General features: G+C 50.4%; 1 protein-coding gene across 2 annotated transcripts in view; it reads right to left on the bottom strand.

Moving 5' to 3' along the window:
- Positions 1–20,566, bottom strand: part of LOC121661667 (dynein heavy chain 9, axonemal-like) — a 124,861-nt gene that overhangs the window by 54,404 nt on the left and 49,891 nt on the right. For both annotated transcript variants that reach the window (XM_042022080.1, XM_042022081.1), the window contains 7 exons: positions 18,743–18,862; positions 13,083–13,271; positions 11,689–11,924; positions 9,283–9,405; positions 7,650–7,854; positions 3,689–3,853; positions 1,393–1,533 (listed from right to left, as the gene is read on the bottom strand). In XM_042022080.1, coding sequence (XP_041878014.1) covers positions 1,393–1,533; positions 3,689–3,853; positions 7,650–7,854; positions 9,283–9,405; positions 11,689–11,924; positions 13,083–13,271; positions 18,743–18,862 — 1,179 coding nt within the window. The remainder of the gene's footprint in view (positions 1–1,392; positions 1,534–3,688; positions 3,854–7,649; positions 7,855–9,282; positions 9,406–11,688; positions 11,925–13,082; positions 13,272–18,742; positions 18,863–20,566) is intronic.

The raw sequence follows: 20,566 nt of genomic DNA, 5'->3' as shown, positions 1-20,566 counted from the left end.
AACAACAATAATAATAATAATAATAGCAATAATAACAACAACAACAATAATAGAAATAATAATAACAACAACAACAACAATAATAATAATAATAATAATAAGAGTAGTAGTAGTAATTTATTTTTTTAAGTCCCATGAGTGTCTTACTGTCTGGATCCAGCAAAGGACTGGCTGAGGAGGGCAGGGAGCAGTGGTAGTGAGCTGAAGCAGCCAGTGAAGTCCCCTCAAGGGTGGGTGTCTGCATCGAGAACAACCCTCTTATATAAGAGATTAAGGATTATTGCAACAACATTTCTGATCCAAATGAGAAAAGACAAAACAACTTTCAGAGTTGTCCAAATTAAAAGAATGAGCAAATTATCAAATGTAACTGGAAAAAGAAAATTAACAAGAAAATAAAAGCCAAGTCCTGTTTAGCAGTGCAAAGGCTCCGTGTGCTGGGCCCAGCTGAAGGAAATAACCAGGCCAATATACAGTGATGGCACCAACTGGACAAGGCATGACCGTGTTGGCAGCCTTATTTTTAGGGTTCTACAAAGGAAAAATGATGCCTCAACAAATTAAAGTAACACTGATACCTAATGCATTATTAAATAATTGCAGAATGCATTTTCCTGCTTAATGTTTCTTTAAATTGTGTTAAAACGTGCGGCAGAGCAGCACATAAATCTTTGTGTTCTAATTTGTAATGGGCTCCCAGCTGTGTGGCAAGTATTCTAAAATCATCCCTGTGCATCTTTACACAATGCTTTATGATCTGTCATCAAAATTTATTAGATAAAAACATTTCACCCAATAATTTTCTATGTATTTATACACGCTGCTCATGTTCACTGGAAAACGTAAAACAAACGAACTATGGGAGACACAGATTAAAGGTGAAACCTCAGGAACCCCTGTATCTGTTATGTATGTGTAAGGGATAAATCTTTCAAAAGGCACAAAAGGAATTCTGTACATTTTTCTGATAAAATTACTCCAACAAACGAATCGTGGATATCAAAAGGAAAAGCTTCTTTGTGGATGAGCCTCAACATTTTGTAGTCTCTCCTCAATTCCTTTTTCCAGGGCACTTGTCAAGGTAAGAAATCGTTTGGAAGAAGTTGTAGAGCAGGATGCTCATTTAACCCTCCATGCCCCAAAATACCTTCCTTATATGACAAAAAAAACCCCGTTTCCCATTGAATAAAATATTAAAGCTGAAGCTTTTTCCAGACAGGACTTGGAGCAACCTGGGACAGTGGAAGGTGTCCCTGCCCATGGCAGGGGTGGGATGGGCTTTAAGGCCCCTTCCAACTCAAACCTTGTGTAATTCTGTGACCCTGTGGCTCTGTAATTCTGATTTTATGAACCCCACAAAGAGGGAGCAGTGCCCCCCTGGAGGGCAGGTACCTTCAGGGAGAACTGGTACATGGGGTGGATGGCGTGCAGCTCGTTCATGGTGAAGTAGAGCAGGGAGGCGCGGCAGGCCGCGGGCCTGTAGTGCTCTCTGGCCTCGTTAATCCTGGCTTCTGTCGCCTTAAACTCCTGCACCTGGAGAGAAACACAGAGCAGAACTCCTGTCAGAACCCCCCTGTGCAGCGGGTGCAGCCCAGGGAGGGGGGACATCGGCCACAAAGGCAGCAGGGCAACCCACGAGTGCCCGCCACGGGATCAGCCTCTGCCAGGCTGGAGCTGCCCTCCCCAGCATCCTCCCCCTCTGGAACCTTCCATCTAACTGCATTTTCCACCCAGTTGCCCAATCCTTCGTTTTCCTGAGTCCCCTCCAGACTTCTCCCTAGGATCCCTGCTCTTTGCTAACTGGAATTGGTTTTCTCATCAATGAGTTTCTCGTGCTAATTGCCCCCCTCCTGTGCAGGTCATTAACAACCCTGGGTAGAGCAGCCCCAGTGCTGCTCTCAGGCAGCTTCCCCAGGGCTGAGAGCTGCTAATTTATAACAGCTCTTTGCTGCCTTTCCTCAGCAGCCCCAAACCCTCCCACCTCGCTGCTCAGTGCTCTGCAGCTGCTGTGGGGGATATGTGAAAATCTTCTTGGCAGATACAGCACCCCATCATCACCTCGGTCCTGTTCGTTCTTTCATTCCACCTCAGCAGCATGAAGTGACATCCCTGAGCCTCCTGGGGTTTATTTTAGTCCCTGGCTGAGGACAGACACGTCTTACAGAATGGCCAGGAGCTGCTGAGACAGTGCTGACCCACCCAGCTCAGCCAGCCATGCAATGGGATCATAAAATCCCAGAATGATTTGGGTTGGAAGGGACCCTAAAGTTCTTCTCATTCCACTCAGCGACACCTTCCACTACCCCAGGCTGCTCCAAGCCCCATCCATCCTGGCCTTGGGCACTGCCAGGGATCCAGGGGCAGCCACAGCTTCTCTGGGCACCCTGTGCCAGGGCCTCCCCACCCTCACAGCCAGGAATTTCTTCCTAACATCTCATCTAAATCTGCCCATTTTCATCTTGAAGCCATCCCCCTTGTCCTATCACTGCAAGAAGTCCCTCTCCAGCCCTTCCTAAGCTTTCTGTGGCAGAACCAGCCAGCACAGCATCACACAGCCCCTGCTGAAACTCAGAGCCAGAGGTGGGGCAGACAGATGCTCTTCATCTGTAGAGCAGGGAGGACTTCCATAGGAAGGAAAATGTTGGCTGAACACCTTTCTTTGAGTAGACAGACCAAAAACAGAGTGAGGCTTGACTTGAACCTCTAACGGGGCTCTTCCACAGCCTTCCAGGTGGGAACAAACTCATAAAATCCAGGTGCAAACTCTAAAATTCATCCCCTGTTGGCACTGCTGGTTTAGAAGGTGAAGCACTTCAAAACCACCTACTTCAAGGGGGAGATGCCAAGCTTTCCACGTCAAAAACTCCCTTCAACACCCCCTCTGGGGGTTCAAGCAACCCCTCCCCAGGCAGCTGAATGCACCTGATGCACCACAAATGGAAAATAATTCCGATTTTTAACGTGGAGGGAGGAGCACTCAGTTTCTTGGTCACTGGCTGGGAAGTGAGAGGCAGTTCCAGCCCCAGCCAGGCAGAACATGGGCCAGTGGCTGGGGAAGGGCAACTGCAGGCTCTGGAGATGGGGGCACTGCAGAGGGGAGCAGCTGAACGGCCACACCGGGGTCCTGGGTCAATCCTGGCATGGGAACCACCCTTCCCAAGTGCCCTCAGTGGCAAGGAAAAACCTCTGTGCATTCGCCTAAGCCCATGTAAGGACAGCTGGGCAGATGGCAGTGCTCACCCAGCTCCTACAAATGCTGATTTATACTCTGAGGAATGGAAGGGTATGAAATACCTGCGTTATTGCAGATTTACTCGAGATCACACACTCACCGGATTCCAGTCCCTGGTCAGTACTAAAATCCAGCCTAACTGAGGCAGTGTGATGTACCCAGGATCATGCTGGAACAGTTTAAAGCTGCCTTGATACAGTGTGTAAATTTTATTGTCTTTACATCAGGCACCAATGTTTTCTCTTGGTCTTAAATAGGTCATTTAACACAAAAAAAGCTCCAAAGAACTAAATGGCCTGGAGCTCTCCAGAATGGAGAGCATTTACAAGTTGTACCAATTCCTATTCTCTGCTGAGCAGATGGAGCAGAGATGGGCAGAGCAGAGGTTATATTCCACCCAGAAATCCTTAAAGGATCACAGACATGCTTTTCTCCAGGCTGTCACCGTCTTTGTACCTTCTCCACAATCTCTGCAGCTGTCCTTTTAGTGGTCTCCAGGTTCTCCACCAGTGCTGTGTCTCCCAGGAAATTACCAGATGCTGATGACAGCCGAGAGAGCAAGTTGTCCTCTAATGTTTTCAAGGTGATCTTGAACTCATTCTGCTGCTTTGTGAGATCTGACTGCAAGTAATAAATTCAGAAAGTTTTAGCCACAAAGGATGTGGTAAAATAAGGATTAATCACCCTCACATGGGAACAGGCTTCCCACTGACAACTTCCATAGTCCTGTAGTGCTTATTCCTGCTCTCTGCAACTCCTGGGAAAGGACAGAGTTCTGGAATCTGGGATCACTCCTTATCCAACAAGCTATCAGCTCAGAGAAACCTGGAGCAGCACAGAAAGCACCAGGAGAACGGAGTCCTTTTGCTAGGAATGCAGGAAAATGCTGGAAATGAATCAGGAAGAAAAGTCCTTTATCCCCATCTCAGACACACATCCTGTATCTTTGTACCTCATTTCTTGGGGCCACATCAGCCTGGAGAGTCCCTGCTGCTCCTCACCCCTCCTGCTGAACCCTCTGCTCGTGCCACTCCACACCACACCAGTCACACCAGCAACAGGGGCCACGGGGTTAAAACCTGACAGCAAAACCAGCAGCAAAGTCCCTCAGATCCCAAGGTGAGCACGAGGAGATCTCAGGCTCAGAACTGCGGGCAAAGCCATGGCTTCTCCTGTCCTGCTCCCATTTGTATCCTGGCCTCCAGGTCCCACTGGGACCAGTGGCTTCCTGGGCTAAAGCTGGACCTGCACAAAGCCCCCCTGCCAAAGGCTCTGCAAACTCAGCACACAGATGGGCGAGGAGGTTCAGGCCGGTACAACCATCCTGTGCCACGGGCAGATTTCTGAATTACAGAGCAAATCTGTGTCTGAAGTGCCCTCTCCATTCTCTGCAGGCACTGGTCCCACCTCCCTCTCCCCTGCAGAAGCACCAGCCATTAACTCTGTTCATGGTGCAAACAAAGGCTCTCATCTGGCTCCTTTCTGAACTGCTCCTCCACGACAGGCTTCCTGCCCTGAAATGTGATTGCCCTATTCTGTGTGTTTGCTCAGAGAAAACTCCTGGCTCTCTCTGGGTTTATTGTGGCATTCCACAATATGTCCCTATTGTGAACACCTATTTTTAGCGTTCTCACAGAAAATACCCTGTGGGAAAGCTCTGATTGGGATGCTGGTCTAAGCCTGGTGAAGTCAGTGCTGTGGGAAACACTGCTGGGTGACAGTTTAAACCCTCAGACTGTGCTGAAGTGACACAAGCCAAGAAACTCAAGGATCTTACAGGAGAGTGTTTTATAGCCCTGCAAAACCCAGCAGCTGTGTGAAACACCTGACGTGGGGCATGTGGAACTGAGACAAGTCCTGGGCAGCTGGCACATGACAGACTCGGTGCCATGAGCCACGGGATCTAATGCTCCAAAGAGAGTTTTGGGAAAACCATGTCCCTCTGTAGGGTCTGGAGAAGCCCCAGGAAGGAGAAATGTGCCTGTGCCTCTCCCAATCCCACCATGCAGAAGTGAGCCCATAGGATTTGCCCTGTTCTCAGAGATTTCCCAGCAGGTTAAGGGATTCTTTCATTAATAACTCATCTTCCAGTATATGGGCTGGAATTCCGTGCACACCCTCATTGCAAGTTAACAGCAGCTCTGCTGAGCAGGCACTGGAGTGTGTCTGCTTTGGTATTTCAGCTGGAAAGGGCTGTTTTAAAGGCCTCTTCTCCGGGCTTTACACACAGGAATTTGCTCCTGGTGGTGCTGAATATTTCACAAGTCCTGAACCAGAAAACTAACGTGGCTAATTGTGTGCATTCCTGTCATTCGAGCATAGAATGCCTGGAAAAATGACATTTTGCAGCTCTTTTTGCAGCCCATGGACTGTGAGCCCTGGAGTTATTAATGAGGAGGGGGTGGGTTTTTGTTCCAATTGCCTGTAAGCCCCACGCAGGGTCTGGGAGCACCCTCAGAAGCCCAGACTGGGTGCCCCCCAGCCCCTGTGGGTGCTGCAGCCTCATCCTGCCGTGGTTTGCAGCACAGCGAGGTCATCATTCCTTATTTCTGCAGTGCAGCTCATTAGCTGGTATTTCACAGCTGATGTATGAAAGTGCTGCTCCTGGCAAACAGGTTACTCCCAGAGCCTTCCAAACTTCATTCCATGGGCAAAACAAGTTCACCAGGACTCCAAGCCACCTCTGCAGGATTCACTTCCAGAGCCTTCCAAGCTCAGCCACAGCAGCCACTTCTCCTTTTCCCTTCTGCTGGTTTTGTTGTGTTATTTATTTGATTAGGTTATTAGCAATAAATTCTGGGCTCCACACACAAGGTGTGCTTTGAGCTCAGCAACCTTTGTGCAGTGCTTTAGGAATCATCTCCATTGCCCTCAAACCAGAGCTCTGAACCTTCCCTGGCCACCAAACACCTGTCCCTTCAGTCCCACGGTGGAGAGGAAGGACTAACACAGACCTGGAGAGGTGACCTCTCCTTTGGGGAATCCAGGATTCCAGCCCAGGCCTCCAAGGAGCTCCCCAGTGAGCAGACCCAGCCCTGGGGGCAGAAGGTGCTGAGCCCTTGGCCAGCCCCTGGTCACACGTGGCACTGCCATCCCTCACTGTGCCCAAGGAGACACAGCTCTGCTTTTAGGGCAGCAGGGAACAGGTTTTAGGACTGTTCCCCATCCAGCAGAACATCTGGAATACCAGGCTGCTTTTCTCCTCCCCGGGGCAGCAGGGCTGCAGCAGGATGGAATTGGGTGAGAAGGAGAGGAGAGCTGCTGGCTCTGGTGTTACCTTGCTGTGGTGCTAGAGAGAAAGAATTCAATATTCTTCAAGGTAAGGAAAATGCCATCCCCCAGGAATTGTGCTGGGGGGACTGAGCAGGGCTTTGTGTCCCTCGTGGCCCCAGCACAGCACCCTGGCTCACACATTAAATCAGCTCATTGTGCATTTTTGATGGCATCTTTTGGCTCATTAGCACATGAGCCTCGATGCATCATTAAGGCTGCCCAGCTAAGGTACTTCAGAACCTCATTAAATGGAAAGGTTATTAAAGAACTGGCCTGGCCTGACTGAACATGTGCAGTAAATTTATTCCCACTCTCAGAAAATTTTTAGTATTATACGTATTTGTTGCATTGTTAAAGGTGTCATCAGAAGGGAGGGTTTTCTTTAGAAAATTATCTTGAAATTGAAGCCATACTTACTAAGAGAGAGAGAAAATATTTTGGCCTGTTACAAAGAAGTGGGAGGAAGAGAAAATTATCATTACCAGCCTCACAATATTTATGGAGAGAATCCTTTACCATAAATGCCAAAAATTAAGTGAGATTAATGCTGCCTTCAAAATTAAATCTGTGAAGTCCAGAAAAACAATGGTGGTGAGAACCTCAGCTTTCAGTCACAACAGGAGGAGGAAAATAAAGAGAATTTTGGGGAGAAAAGCCTTGAAAATGCAGTACCAGGGTTCTCAAAAGACTGAGAAAAGAGAAGGCTAAAGGAAAAAAAAACCCTCAATGTTTCTCATAAAGGGAAAATCTGATTTTGTGATGAGCTCGGCAATCTCTGCAAGCTGGCATGAGAAATGCTGTTTGTCCTAAAAGATAAAAATAAAAACAAAAACAAAAATAAAAAATAAATAAAATAAAAAATAAAAATAAAAATAAAAAAATAAATAAAAATAAAAATAAAAATAAAAATAAAAATAAAAATAAAAATAAATAAAAATAAAAATAAAAATAAATAATGTTTCATGCTAATGATGATTGGAACACTTGCTCCCAGTGTAAACTCTCAGGTGCTGATCTTCAGCTCCTGCAGGTCAGGCCTCTTGATGTAGGACGAACAACAACAGTAATAATAATAATAATAATAATAATAATAATAATAATGCTGATTTCTACTTGCTCCCAGTGACAATTCCCAGGTGCTGACCTTCAGCTCCTCCAGGTCAGGCCTCTCCACGCTCACCACGGCCGCCAGCAGCTGCTCCTCGAGGCCGTCGCGGGTGACGGAGAAGTTGATGAGGGTGCACTGTGCCTGCAGCTCGGGCTGGAAGTGGGGGTTTGCCAGCTTGGTGTGCAGGATGAGGCGGAAGGAAGGGTGCAAGGCACACTCCTTGTGCCCAAGTTTAATGTACCTGGAATTTCGGCAAAAGGAGCATCAGCCAGGAGCGTGTGCCAGGAGCTGTCACCGCAGGACAGGGTGGGTCTCAGTCAGGTACTCGGCACTCCTCACAGAAATTATTATTTAAGCAAAGTGTTTCATCCTGGACACACTGGAATCATTTCTGATTTTGGGTAAAAAGCCCAGAGAGTCTCCCCTGAATTTTGGATCCTGTTTAAGGAGGCTCAGATTTTCCAGCAGCAGCACAACCAGTCCAACCATGAACTCTCCTGGCTTTGGACAGAGGCTGAATTCTGCCTAGAATGGAGTTCCAGGGCGGAAAAGCCTCTCAGCATAGAGCTTTTCATTAGTCACTGTTGTGGGAACGGTGAGGTTCTCAAGGGAATTTGAATACACTTCCCAGTCCAACATCACTCACTGGGTGCCCTCCTGGCCCCCTCGATTGCTTTCAGAGCTGTAAACCCCCCAGTGCAGGCAGCTCACAGCAGCACCAGAGACCCTGCCAGACCCCACAGCGAAATCATTCCCACTCTGGGACTGGCAGCATCTGCCTGGAGTCTGGGCTTAGGGCCTGGAGACACAAAACTCAGGGACTTCCTTTGTGATTTATGACTTATTTTCCCTTTGTTAGGAAAGACATGATCTCACAGGGAGTTTTGAGATGCACAGCCCCAAAAGGGGCTGCCTGAGTGTTCCACTGGAGGGGGGCTCAGGATTGCTCCCTCTCTGCTGCATCCCCCTTCCCAACATTCTCCAACCATTTCAGTCCTGCACTGGGACCAATCCTGCTCCTCCATCCTGCAGCCAAACCCCTGCTCAGCCACCCTTCCTGGGATGTTCTCCCCTGAGCCCTTTGCAGACAGCTTGCCTTGCCCACCAGTTTACAGCACCCTGGGATGTTTCAGGCGAGCAAGGAAATAATCCTTAAAGAACTTAAGGAAGAAGAGCTCCCTGGCTGCCTCTCTTGCTGACCTCCTCTTGGCTGGAGGTGACCAGCAGCTGCCATGAGAGCTTGACCTCATTAAGAAACACTTGATATCCTTGATGCTGAAACTGGTAGCTGCATTTCTAAACGCTGTGCAGTGTTTGCTAAAATTCAAGGCTACTTTTACTTCACAACAGCAGCAGCTATTTTGGTAATAATTCAGTGTCAGAACAGCCAATTACAGACCCCGAGGTCAGTGTACAATGGGAGAATTACAGGTCTCTCTTTTATATGAGGTTTGAATGATGCTGTGAAATGGAATGAGAAATCCAGGTTGATTTCCAGGCCATCCTGTGGCTGAATTACCTGTGATTGCCTGATTTAAAACGCCCTCACTGCTGAAGGCAGGATGTTGATGCTGCTGGGTGGGAACACCCACGGTCTGAGGGCAGGAACAGAGAGCACAACAGCCCCCAGCCCCCACCCACACGTGTCCCCAAGCCCCCCCAAGCTCACCTGCCTTTCTTGATTGTTTCTCGCCCCAGTAACGGCCCCAGCACTGGATCCACAGATTCCTCCAGGTTCTCAATCAAAACCAGCTCTCCAGCAGCCAGGGCTTGTTCCAGTGTGTCCAGATACCTGTGGGAAACAGCACAGAGCAGCAGAGCAGGCTGTGACACTGTCAGTGAGGAGGGGACAGAGGGGACCCTCACTGCGGTGGCAGCTACAGGCAGGTGCCAGCATTTGGAGACAGAAAGAGGGCTAAGGTGGTGTCAGTGCCAGGTGCAGAAAGTGTCACTGGCAGAGTCCTGGCTGTCCAACAGAGAGAATGAGGCTGAAGACCTTCCAAGGGCAAGCAGTGACCACCGAGTCTGTCCCAGAAGAGTCTGGGCAGCCGTGAGCAAAAGCTGTCACAGCCTGGAGTTATTTTCAGCACGTACTTTGTTTCCCACAGAACCCACTGGTGAAGTTCATCGTGCATAAAAGCAAGGTCAAAGAGCAGCTTTCAGCTCCATTGTGCCCAGGGTTTAGGGTCATGCTTAGGACAACTTTCCCCATGAGGAAATGGAACCCTTTGCCCAGTGCCTAGCTGTGAAATGGGGATTTCTGCTTTGGGATGCAAGGGCAGGACCAGGTGCCTGTGTGGTGTCCTTCAGGGCTGCTCTGCTCTTCACACAATCCCTCTGCCAAGAGGGGAGCAGGACCCTGGGCAGGAGGGGAGGGTGCTCCAGGCACTTCTCCACCATCACTCTTACACTGAGTCACCTCAACTAAATCCACTGCTCAAAATTCATACTCCTCGTCTAAGCCAGAGAGCTTGGGAGCTCAGGAGATGACAGAAGGAGCTGAAACAAAAGTTTAGAGTGACCTTTAGGCCTGATTTTTAGAGGAATATGCTGACCCAGTGAAACCCTCACCCCTGATGAGCAGCCACGAATTTTCTGAGTCCAGGGGTATTTTACACAATGAAAGTCAGAGGGAATGACAGAGCAGCCCCAGAGCTGCTCACACAGCAGCACCTTCCTGAAGGTGGGCCTTGCATGTGGGTTTAGACCTCTTCCAGCAGTTGAAAGCAAAAAGCTCCATCTCCCAGAGGATGAAACATCCCCTGAATTGCTGTAATGGGGCACTGATGATGCTTTTAGTCCTCAGCTCTGAGACATCACAGCAAAACACTAAATTCCCCTCTTTAAAGCCCCTGCCAGCCCAGAGTGTGGCCGGGGAGGGGAAAAAGAGATGTCATATTGGCACAGCAGGGATGCTACAGGGTCTGTTCCTCTGGTTCCATCCTGCAGGTTCAGATTTAGGTGCCTCTTCTGGGATCCCTGCTGTTCCACAGACAGCTTTGAGTAGCTGCAAGGCATGGTGGCCAAGGTGGCCAGGAAACAGAAATTTGCTGTTGTGAAAAACGAGCCTTGTTTTGATCCCACACGAGGTCAGATCGAGTAACTCGCTGTTATTTTCTCTGAGGAAAGCAGAGGAGGCACCAGCAAAACCTGGGTAACCTCAGAGGAGGAAACATGGGCAACCCCAAGGCATCTCCAAATCTACAGGAATTTGGAAGCACCAGGCCTGGGTCACTCCTGCCTGTCACCAGAGCTTTGCTCTGTATTTCGGAAACAACCCCCAGTGCTGGCACATCTCCATAAGGATTCCACTCGGGCTGCTCCACCCCTGCTGGGGCTCCTCACAAGTGGGCAGAGATGGGTGCAAGGTGACACAGCAGAAGACCAGTCTGGAAAAGAGAGCCAGGGGTGGAAAGGCCTTCCCACGAAAGATTTATCCAGATCCATGCAGGGGTGCTGCACTGAGAGTGTCCAGCTGGTGGGAGCAGCCTCAGCCCAGCTGGTCTGCAGGGCATGGTGCCCTCTCCATACCCGAGCCCTCTCTTTCTCCAAGTGGTAGGAAGCCCTGGTCATCCTCCTGGATGAGACTAAACCAGGACAGCTGACAGTTACAACGAGCCCATGGAGGATGCCACAGTCCTGCAAAGGCCCATTGCCCAGAGCAGCTGTGGCTGCCCCATCCCTGGAAATGTCCAGGTCCAGGCTGGACAAGGCTTGGAGCAGCCTGGGATAGTGGAAAATGTCCCTGCCCATGGCAGGGGTGGAATGGGATGATCTTTAAGGTCCCTTCCAACCCAAGCCAGTCTGGGATTCTGTGATACCCGAACTCAGCTCACTCCATCACCAGCTTCAGAGGAGTTTCCATGGTAACTGAGCCAAGCACTAAACAGACCCTTGATTTAATGAGAAACCTGTCATTTTGGTAATGAACGAGCAGATAACGTGAGCAAATGCAGCAGCAGGTTTGCCTCAGTGCGACTGCCTCCGATGGCTGCAGCTGAGTGTCCCCTGCCCACCAAGCACCCCGGGCAGGCGGGCACATCCCCTGCTCACGACGAGAGAAGGACGGTTTTACCCCTTCTGCCCCGCTTGGATCACCCGGAGCCCTTCGCCATGGGTGCTTTTGATCCACTTGCTGCCCTGCAGCTGGGGATCCACCACGAGGGGCCAGCGCTCGCAGCTGCTCAGGATGGCGGCGTTCTCGGTGGACGTGCGCTCGGCCGGCAGGCCCTGGTTCTGCCACGCCGCCACGGCCGCGCCGTCCGCCAGCATGGACAGCGGGTCCAGGCATGGGGTCACAGGGATTGGCACCTGGGAGGCAAGCAGAAAGGCTTCCTAGTGATTCCAAGGAAAGTGAGCTTTGTTAAGAAGTGATAAATTACATGGATCCGAGTCACCAGCAGCATGACCAGGAGGTTGAGGGAGGTGATTCGGCCCCTCTGCTCCACTCGGGTGTGACTCCACCAGCAGAGCTGCCCTCAGCACTGGTGCCCAACAGCAGCAGGGTGTGGAGCTGCTGGAGCAGGTCCAGAGGAGGCCGTGGAGATGCTCCATGAGGTGAGGGCTGGAGCCCCTCTGCTCTGGAGCCAGGCTGGGAGAGCTGGGGGTGCTCACCTGGACAAGAGAAGGCTCCAGGGAGAGCTCAGAGCCCCTTGCAGGGCCTAAGGGGGCTCCAGGAGAGCTGGAGAGGGACTGGGGACAAGGGATGGAGGGATAGGACACAGGGAATGGTTTCCCACTGCCAGAGGGCAGGGATGGATGGGATACTGGGAAGGAATTCCTGGCTGTGAGGATGGTGACATTTCTCAGCACAGTCAGGTCATTTTTGGAACAATATTGCACCTCTTAACTAAGTTTCTGGCTTAGTATTAAGAAATGCAGAATGAAGTTTCCCTCTCTCAGCCCAAGGAACTGCCTGCTTCGGTCAGTCCTTTGATCTGGGCATCTCTGCCCCACTGGGACCTTATTTAAAATCTTCTTGGCACCATTTGTAGGAGAGGACCCTGTTAAAATTAGTGAAATATTAAATAAGTTTCAAGCACAATGATCTCCATCTGGTCCTAACAGCATGACATGGATAAAACCAGCTGAGAGGCATGGCCAGCATGACCAGAGCTTGTGTTCAGAATGAAAAAACACCTGGATTTTTTCCAGGCCTACTGGAGAGCTGGCAGCGAGCTCTGCCCGCTCCAAGTAATTCCTCCTCCATATTCCCCCCTCCTTCATGGCTGTGGACAAAACTGCAGGGCTGGGCTCTGTGTTTGGGATTTCCCTGTGTACATGAAGGAACTTCATGGAGCAAGGCCACCACATTTTCCCCAGGGAGGAGTAAAGGCCATGTCCTGATCCTCGCTCCAGCTCGGTGAAGACACAGTGATGTCCCTCACTTGAGAGATCCCCTGTGGGCACCAGGATTTACAGCCACATTAATCCCAGTAGCAACAGCTTCTCAGAGGAATCAGAACCTACTTTTAGCTGGTGCAAATAGGGCCTCCAGACACCATCCAGGAGGTCCTGGCGGTATTTCTTGGTGAAGTAGCCCAGGTAGGAGACGAAGGCCGTGGTCAGCAGGACGTCTCCACACAAGGTGCTCTGCTGCTGTTTGAAGTCCTTCACGGCCTCAGCCCATCTCACATTTTCAGAGGCAAGTCCCCCAACCTGCAAGTTCCAAAGTCAGATTGATCATTCATACAGTCATGGAATGGTTTGGGTTGGAAGGGACCTCAAAGCCCACCCAGTGCCACTCCTGCCACGGCAGGGACACCTCCCACTGTCCCAGGCTGCTCCCAGCCCCAATGTCCAGCCTGGCCTTGGGCACTGCCAGGGATCCAGGGGCAGCCCCAGCTGCTCTGGGCACCCTGTGCCAGGGCCTGCCCACCCTTGCAGGGAAGGATTACAGAAGCATTTAAGCCCATCAGTTGTTAATTGCCTTAATGCCACAGATTCCCACGTCATTACACCGTCTCCCACACAGAACACTCCTCTCCACAGCCTTCAGTATGTCACACAATTTATTATCACACCAGGTACGTGGGATTTTGATCACAATTCCCTTCAGATTCTGTCAAAAAAATGTTTTCTTGCACCTATTTTTCATCAGCATCCAATGTCCAGGCAGTGCAGCTGGGGCTTTGATGAGGTTCAGCATCTCCTTGTAAAATAATTTACCTCTACATGCAAAGATCACTTATTTGGCCATCAGTACTTTTTGGGGCACCATTGGAATTAGGAATGGAATGCAGCCTTCAGCTCGCAAGCCAGAAAAACCCAACCCAGTTTTGAGTTGACCTCATGGGTTTGAGATGGAGAATGCCAGATCTTATGGTGAAATTCACAATCAGCCTCCTGCTGCCAGGGAGAAACCTCTCTCCATGTACAGCTCTGGGCACATCCACAGCAGGCACAGCTCCCCTCTGCTCCCAGGCCACTGGGGCCAACCAGCACCTTCTACTTTTCTTCCTCAGTCCACAGTCCACATGAACTTATGGTTATTTTTCTTCATATTTCTCATTTCCACTAAAACCTCCTCTGTATCCTTCTCCTCTTCAAGCCTCCCCATGTAAGGAATACTGGTGTGACATTGTCCATTTATCCAGGCCCCTGTTCGGTGTTAAACAGGCCCAGCTCTGACACTAATCCCTGTGACAAGCCCTGGCAACACCTCCAATAGTTCATTCCCCTAAACTGGCTATTTTGCCACCTTAACCTGCTGTGCAGACGCAGATCCCCAGGATGGGAAGGCAACACCTGCAGACCCTCACTGAATTTCACTGTCACACCTTCCAACCTGGCCAAGTCCTGTTTCCAGCAGAATCTTGCCGAGAGTCAGCACCACCTTCACATTCCCAACACAAACTCGCTCCCGTGGTTGGTTCTGCTTCACTCCAGATCAAACAGCTCTCCTTCCACCCTTGTACCTCCATATCCCCTGATAAACAGCCAGGATCTTTTAAGCCAAGAAGTTACTGAGTTCCCCTCTGAAACCCCTCAGCACAGGCTCTGCAGGGCAGACCCACGGGCAGCCTCCTGCAGCTGACAGCAGCCCCTGGCCTGGGAACACTGTACACACAAGCACAGCTCTGGACACAACTTCCAGCTTCCCACAGCTGCAGACTTCAGGACCTTCTGACCCAGAGCTTGTATCCTTGTGCTTAACAGCCACTGATGATTTTTGACTTCATGACCGAGCCTAAGCTGCTGTGGATATCAACCCAACTTTTGGCATCTACAGCATCCCGTGGGCAGGAGATCCACAGTTCAGCTGTTCTTTGTATAAAAGTACATTCTTTGATGTGCTGCCTGAACTTCTCAATTGCTAAAACGTTTGTCCAGTGCAAAACCAGGGAACAATCCTGCTGGCACCAGCTTCTCTGCACCACTCAGGATTCTAAGCCCTCGGTACCCCTCTGCTGTCTTCTTTTCAGGTTGAAGAGCTTTAGCCTCTTCAATAATTCCTCACACAAGAAGCAGCCTTTTGATTTTCCTTGCAATCCTTATCTGCACCGACTGATGCAATCTTTATTATCTGGTTCCTTTTACTGTTGCTGTCTCTGCACCATTTCCCATTCTCCTCCAGCCTTTGAGGTGCAGCAGAGGGGGCGGCGGTCATGCTGCACATTTGAGATTTATTTAGAAGGTATTCACAGAGCAAGATGGGGATTTTTCTGTTTTGTTCTCCCTTCTTTTCCTAATAAACCCTAATATCCGGTTTCAGATGGGCTTTGGGTTTGGTGAGGGCTTTTTGCTCCCGGGAGCACAGAGCTCACAGCACTCTTAACTCCATCCTTTCACTCCTGAGTGATAACAATCAGCTCAGCATCACTTACAGGGCATGTGAAATACAACCTAATTTTACCAATGTACTTTACATTACATTTATCTACCTGGTGTTTCACCCCTCCATCACTTGGGACTATTTTTACAATTCTTTATAGACAGTCGACATCACCACTGTGGAGCCGCGCGACGCCCTGCACACCAGCTCGTTTATGACTCATGGAATCACAGAACCACAGGCTGGTTTGGGTGGGAAGAGACCTTAAAGCCAACCCAGTGCCACCCCCTGCCATGGGCAGGGACACCTCCCACTGTCCCAGGCTGCTCCAAGCCCTGTCCAGTCCAGCCTTGGGCACTGCCAGGGATGCAGGGGCAGCCACGGCTTCTGCAGACAATCAGTTTCTTCTGATGAACACAAGAACTAACAGACACCTGCAAAAATACCTCTGATGGCCTTTCTGCCCTGCCCAAACCACCCCTTTGGATCAGGGAAAACTGCCTCTGGGAAGTCTGACCCCTCCCAGGAGCAGAAAGAGCAGCCTCAGGATTTCTTTGTCCCACCCGACCTCAGAGCTGTCCCTAAATGTGCCCCAGCTGAGCTGCTGTGCACAACATGAGCCACCACCATCCTCACAGAGCTGCAGAGGTTCCCCAGTGCCTTTTGCTGGTCTCAGACTGGGCTGATGTCCCCTTAGCCTTGCTAGGAAGATACTCAGGATTAGGACCTCAGCTGCCTTTCCTAGGGCTGCACAATGCACAGGGCAAAGCCTGATCCAACACATCCAAGCCTCCCTGGCTGCTGCACTGAGCTCCTGGTTCAGAGGGGAACAATCTGTTCTCAATCCATAGGCACAGGTCTGCATCTTGCATCACTGAACCTCATCCCATTCCTGTGGGTCCCATATCCACACCATCCAGTTCTTTCATCTACAGCAATGCTGCCTCTTTATGTGGGGGGATTCCCAGATTTATGTTGTCAGCCTTGGAAGTTTGTTTTATCATGGAAAGCCATATTCCTTACAGTGGAACGAAGGCTGGAAAATAACAAGGATCAGGCAGCACAGGCTATACCTGCCCTGCTCCTCCTCTGTTCCGGACACCTGCAGGAGTCCAGCTGGAGCTGGACAGGGCCTGGTCTCAGCCCACATACCTCATCTTATCCTACTTCTTGAAAAAGAAGCAGAGCACTGCTTTTAAGTTATTGGTCACTTTTAAGGATCATTCATAAATTATCCTTAATCTCAACTACAGTTACAGGGCAGAGCTCAGTTCTTGCACCTTTCCTTTGTAGTTTTTATAGATGAAGCATCCATAGGTCTCCCCTCCAATCTCCTTGAGGTCAACTCCCATCTTTCTCCCACAGCCCTTCTAACACCAAGAAGTCTTTATTGATCTGAATTTCCTGGTACTCAGAGGTGCTTCCATGCTCCTAATTAATTTTTTCAGGTTACTTTCTATCTCCTTAGGTCCTAGAGGCTTTTTTCTTCTCCTTTGCTTGGATCACACACTACTGCCAGTTTTAAAACGTTCCAGACATCCCAGGTGTCTCCCACCTCAGAGCCTAGAAGTCATTGGAATTCTTTTTATTTAGCAAGCAGCAAATCAAAAGCTACTCCTTCGATTACCTTTGGCTCTTTGGTAATGTCAACATGAACAACCATTCACCATTCCCCATCCACCTTCTGCACACCAGTCATGACTTTAGGGGCTTCTGTCGCATCCATCCCCTCTACACCTTTTCCAAAGGGAACAGCCCCAATCTATTCCCTCTCTTCTCATGTGGAAGTGGTTACACACTTTGTTGTAGCTTTCCTAGGCTGCTCACAGCCCTCTCAGACAGGGTAACCACGTGTGGGATGTAGGCACTGACAGACCCGATACAATGACGCTTAACTTCTGTTTCCTGAGGTTTTTTCTACCAATTAGTAATATTCAATTTGTCTTTTTTTCCTCCTGTCAAGTGCCACGCTGCTGTTCCTGAGAACTCTCTGCAACAACTCCAAGAGCTCTTCTGTGAGTGATAATGGTGCAATTAGGCCCTATCCATGTAACTGCATGATTACAGTTTGTTTTCCCTGCACACGTTATTTAGCATTTGTCACCACTAGATTTCCTCCTCTGCATTAGCGCACACCCACTCACAAACACCGCTCAGCAGCCAGCCTCCCTTTCTGGTGCACAGATCCTGGCCCTTGGATCCTGAAGCCTCTTCCTTAGAAGTCACCAGGAGCTCGTGAGATGCCAATGTGGCACTGGACTCAATCCCCCAGGTTCATTTGTCAATCCAAAGCATCGCTCTCCATCTTCAGTTACATTCTTTATACAACCTCAGACGTGTTTGTTTCAAAGTCTGGGAACTTATTTCTACCCACAGCCACACCGGTGACACTTCTTGAATGTCAAATGAGCTGCACATCGGTGAGGGCTGTCAGGCTCTGTTCCCAGAGCAAAGCCAGGATGACACAGGAGATGGTGTGCAGTGCAAGGCAGGAGCCTGGGATGCGAGGAGTTCCTTGTCTACACTGCAGAAATGATGAATTTTGGGCAGTGTAGAATCACAGAACTGCTGAGGTTGGAAGCTGTTCCCAGGTCATGGGGTGGGGAAGAGATGTGGCCTGGCCTGGGATGTGGTGTCATAGAAGAGTTGGGGTTGGAAGGGACCTCAAAGCCCACCCAGTGCCACCCCTGCCATGGCAGGGACACCTCCCACTGTCCCAGGCTGCTCCCAGCCCCAATGTCCAGCCTGGCCTTGGGCACTGCCAGGGATCCAGGGGCACCCACAGCTGCTCTGGGCACCCTGTGCCAGGGCCTGCCCACCCTCACAGGGAAGGATTTTTCCATATATCTAAATTAAATTTCCCTTCTTTCAGTTTTCCTTATTCTCCCTTGTCCTGTCACTACAGTTCCTGATGCAAAACCCTTCTCCAGCTCCTTGCAGGCCCCTCTCTAAATGCCTTTGTACTCTGACTTGGAGGACACCGAGGCTTTAGAGAGCTTTTCATTCCAATTCTTGCCATTTCAAGACCTGTAAAGCTACAGGCGAGTTCCCACCTTTGCTTTTATGATACCACTTCTGACTCATAGAGCTCTGGCCCATCAGCACCTGCTCACACCTTTAAGGCCCAAGAAGGAGGCGAGAGCTGTGATGGCAGCAGAGCCAGGCACCTTAACGAGCAGAGCTGCCCTGATGCACAGAAACAGCCACTGCAAAAGCGTTTTCCTTACTGAAACCTGCTGCAGTGCAGGAAAGATTTCCAAAACCACGGGAGGATGGAGCGTGCTGTGTGCACGGGGCTCAGCCCAGCCCTGGCCCCTCCCTCCTGTGCCACCAGAGCTGCCCTGCTGGCACTCACCAGGCGGTTGGCCAGGGCGATGGTGCAGGCTGTGGCTTCAGCTTCCTGCTGGCACTTGAGTTTGTCTGACGTGGCCTTCTCAAACTTGGCCGTGAGCTTGCCCAGGTTCTCGTTGAGGCGCTGCACATGAAAAACAGGAGGAAGTCAGGAACAGCACGGTTTTAACAACTCAGGAACAATGGGGAGCTGTTGGAGGAGTCCAAAAAGCCATGAAGACACTCCAGGAGCTGAAGCCCCTCTCCTCTGGAGCCAGGCTGGGAGAGCTGGGAGTGTTCACCTGGATAAAGCTCCAGGGAGACCTTAGAGTCCCTTCCAGTACCTAAAGGGGCTCCAGGAGAGCTGAAGAGGGACTGGGGACAAAGGCTGGAGGGACAGGACACAGGGAATGGTTTCCCACTGATGAGAGGGCAGGGATGGATGGGATATTGGGAAGGAATTGCTCTCTGGGAGGGTGGGCAGGCCCTGGCACAGGGTGCCCAGAGCAGCTGGGGCTGCCCCTGGATCCCTGGCAGTGTCCAAGGCCAGGCTGGACACTGGGGCTGGGAGCAGCCTGGGACAGTGGGAGGTGTCCCTGGCCGTGGCAGGGGTGGAATGGGATGATCTTTAAGGTCCCTTCCAGCCCAAACCATTCTGGGATCCTGTGATCCTGAGACAAACCCTTGTCCAGAGCTGCCCTGCCCTGTGGCAGGGCTGGACAAGCCCCAACCCAGCTCATCCACCCCGGGCTGGCACTGGGAGCCAGCACGGAGCAGCGCTGGGCTGGGCTGTGCCACTGCTTGGGACTCACAGCCTTGGCACAGAGCAGAGGCAAAGGACACACAAAATGGATTTATTTGGGGTTTCTGGCTGAGCCCTGATGACAAGTGCTATGGCAGAGCAACGAGCAGGCAGCTGAGGAACCCAAATTTGGTATTTCCTGATGCTACAGCCCCTTGTCTCTGACCAGCCCTTGAGGTTCTGCTGATTCCCCAAGTCCTGCTCAAATCCCCAAGGGGCTCCTGCAGTTCTGCCTGAACCATCTCCAAGCTATGCCCTCACGCTGCTTCCAGCAAGGAATATAAAAAGTCATTCAATAAAATGGTTCTGCTCTTCAAGCTGGCTCAAGCAGGTGCCATGTCCCCTGCAGGTCACTGGGCTGGGAGGGGCAGGAAGAGACCAAAGCAGCTGCAGAAAAAGCTGGAGAGCCCTTTGCTTGGACAGAGCTGCTCACACTCGGATCTAAACCAAGCCAACAGCTCCCACAAGCACTTGGAGCATTTCACTTCTGATAAGAGAAGTAATAATTGATTTTATCTGCACCCAGTGCAGACTGCTTAAGGCTAAACTGCTTGTAAATCACTTTAACACCGAGCTACATGCTAGAAACAAACCCAAAAAATGAAAAAGGATTATATTAGAGATCTCTGCAGCTCTCCTGGATACTGGCAAACACAAAGCAGCCTCTCCTTGACCTGCCTTGGAACAATAACACCAAAAGTTTCTGTCCCCGTGTGCATTTGGATCTGTGAGCCTACAAAGGCTCGTATAGATGATATTCCACTATAGAAGCAGGATGTGATAATTGAGGATCTATAGAATATGCACTTGGATCTGGGCTGCAGGACAGAGCAGGACCCCACCAGGGGCACACAAATACAGCTGTGTGCTGTGAACAGCCTCCACCTCCACCAGCCCCCAGGGGCAGAGCACTGAATTCCCAGGCAGGCAAAGAAGACAGAAAGTCCTTAATGTTTTGGACATTCAGAATGTTCTCATTTATTACTACAAATGAGTATGTGGCAGCTTGGGGCCCAGCTGTGAGCAGGTATGAATCACCACACAGCA

Source organism: Corvus kubaryi, unplaced genomic scaffold, assembly GCF_017639235.1.
Source record: "Corvus kubaryi isolate FWS band 111438036 unplaced genomic scaffold, C.kubaryi_AGA036_p1.0 37187, whole genome shotgun sequence".
Lineage (NCBI taxonomy): Eukaryota > Metazoa > Chordata > Aves > Passeriformes > Corvidae > Corvus > Corvus kubaryi.
This window is presented reverse-complemented; position numbering and strand designations above follow the sequence as displayed.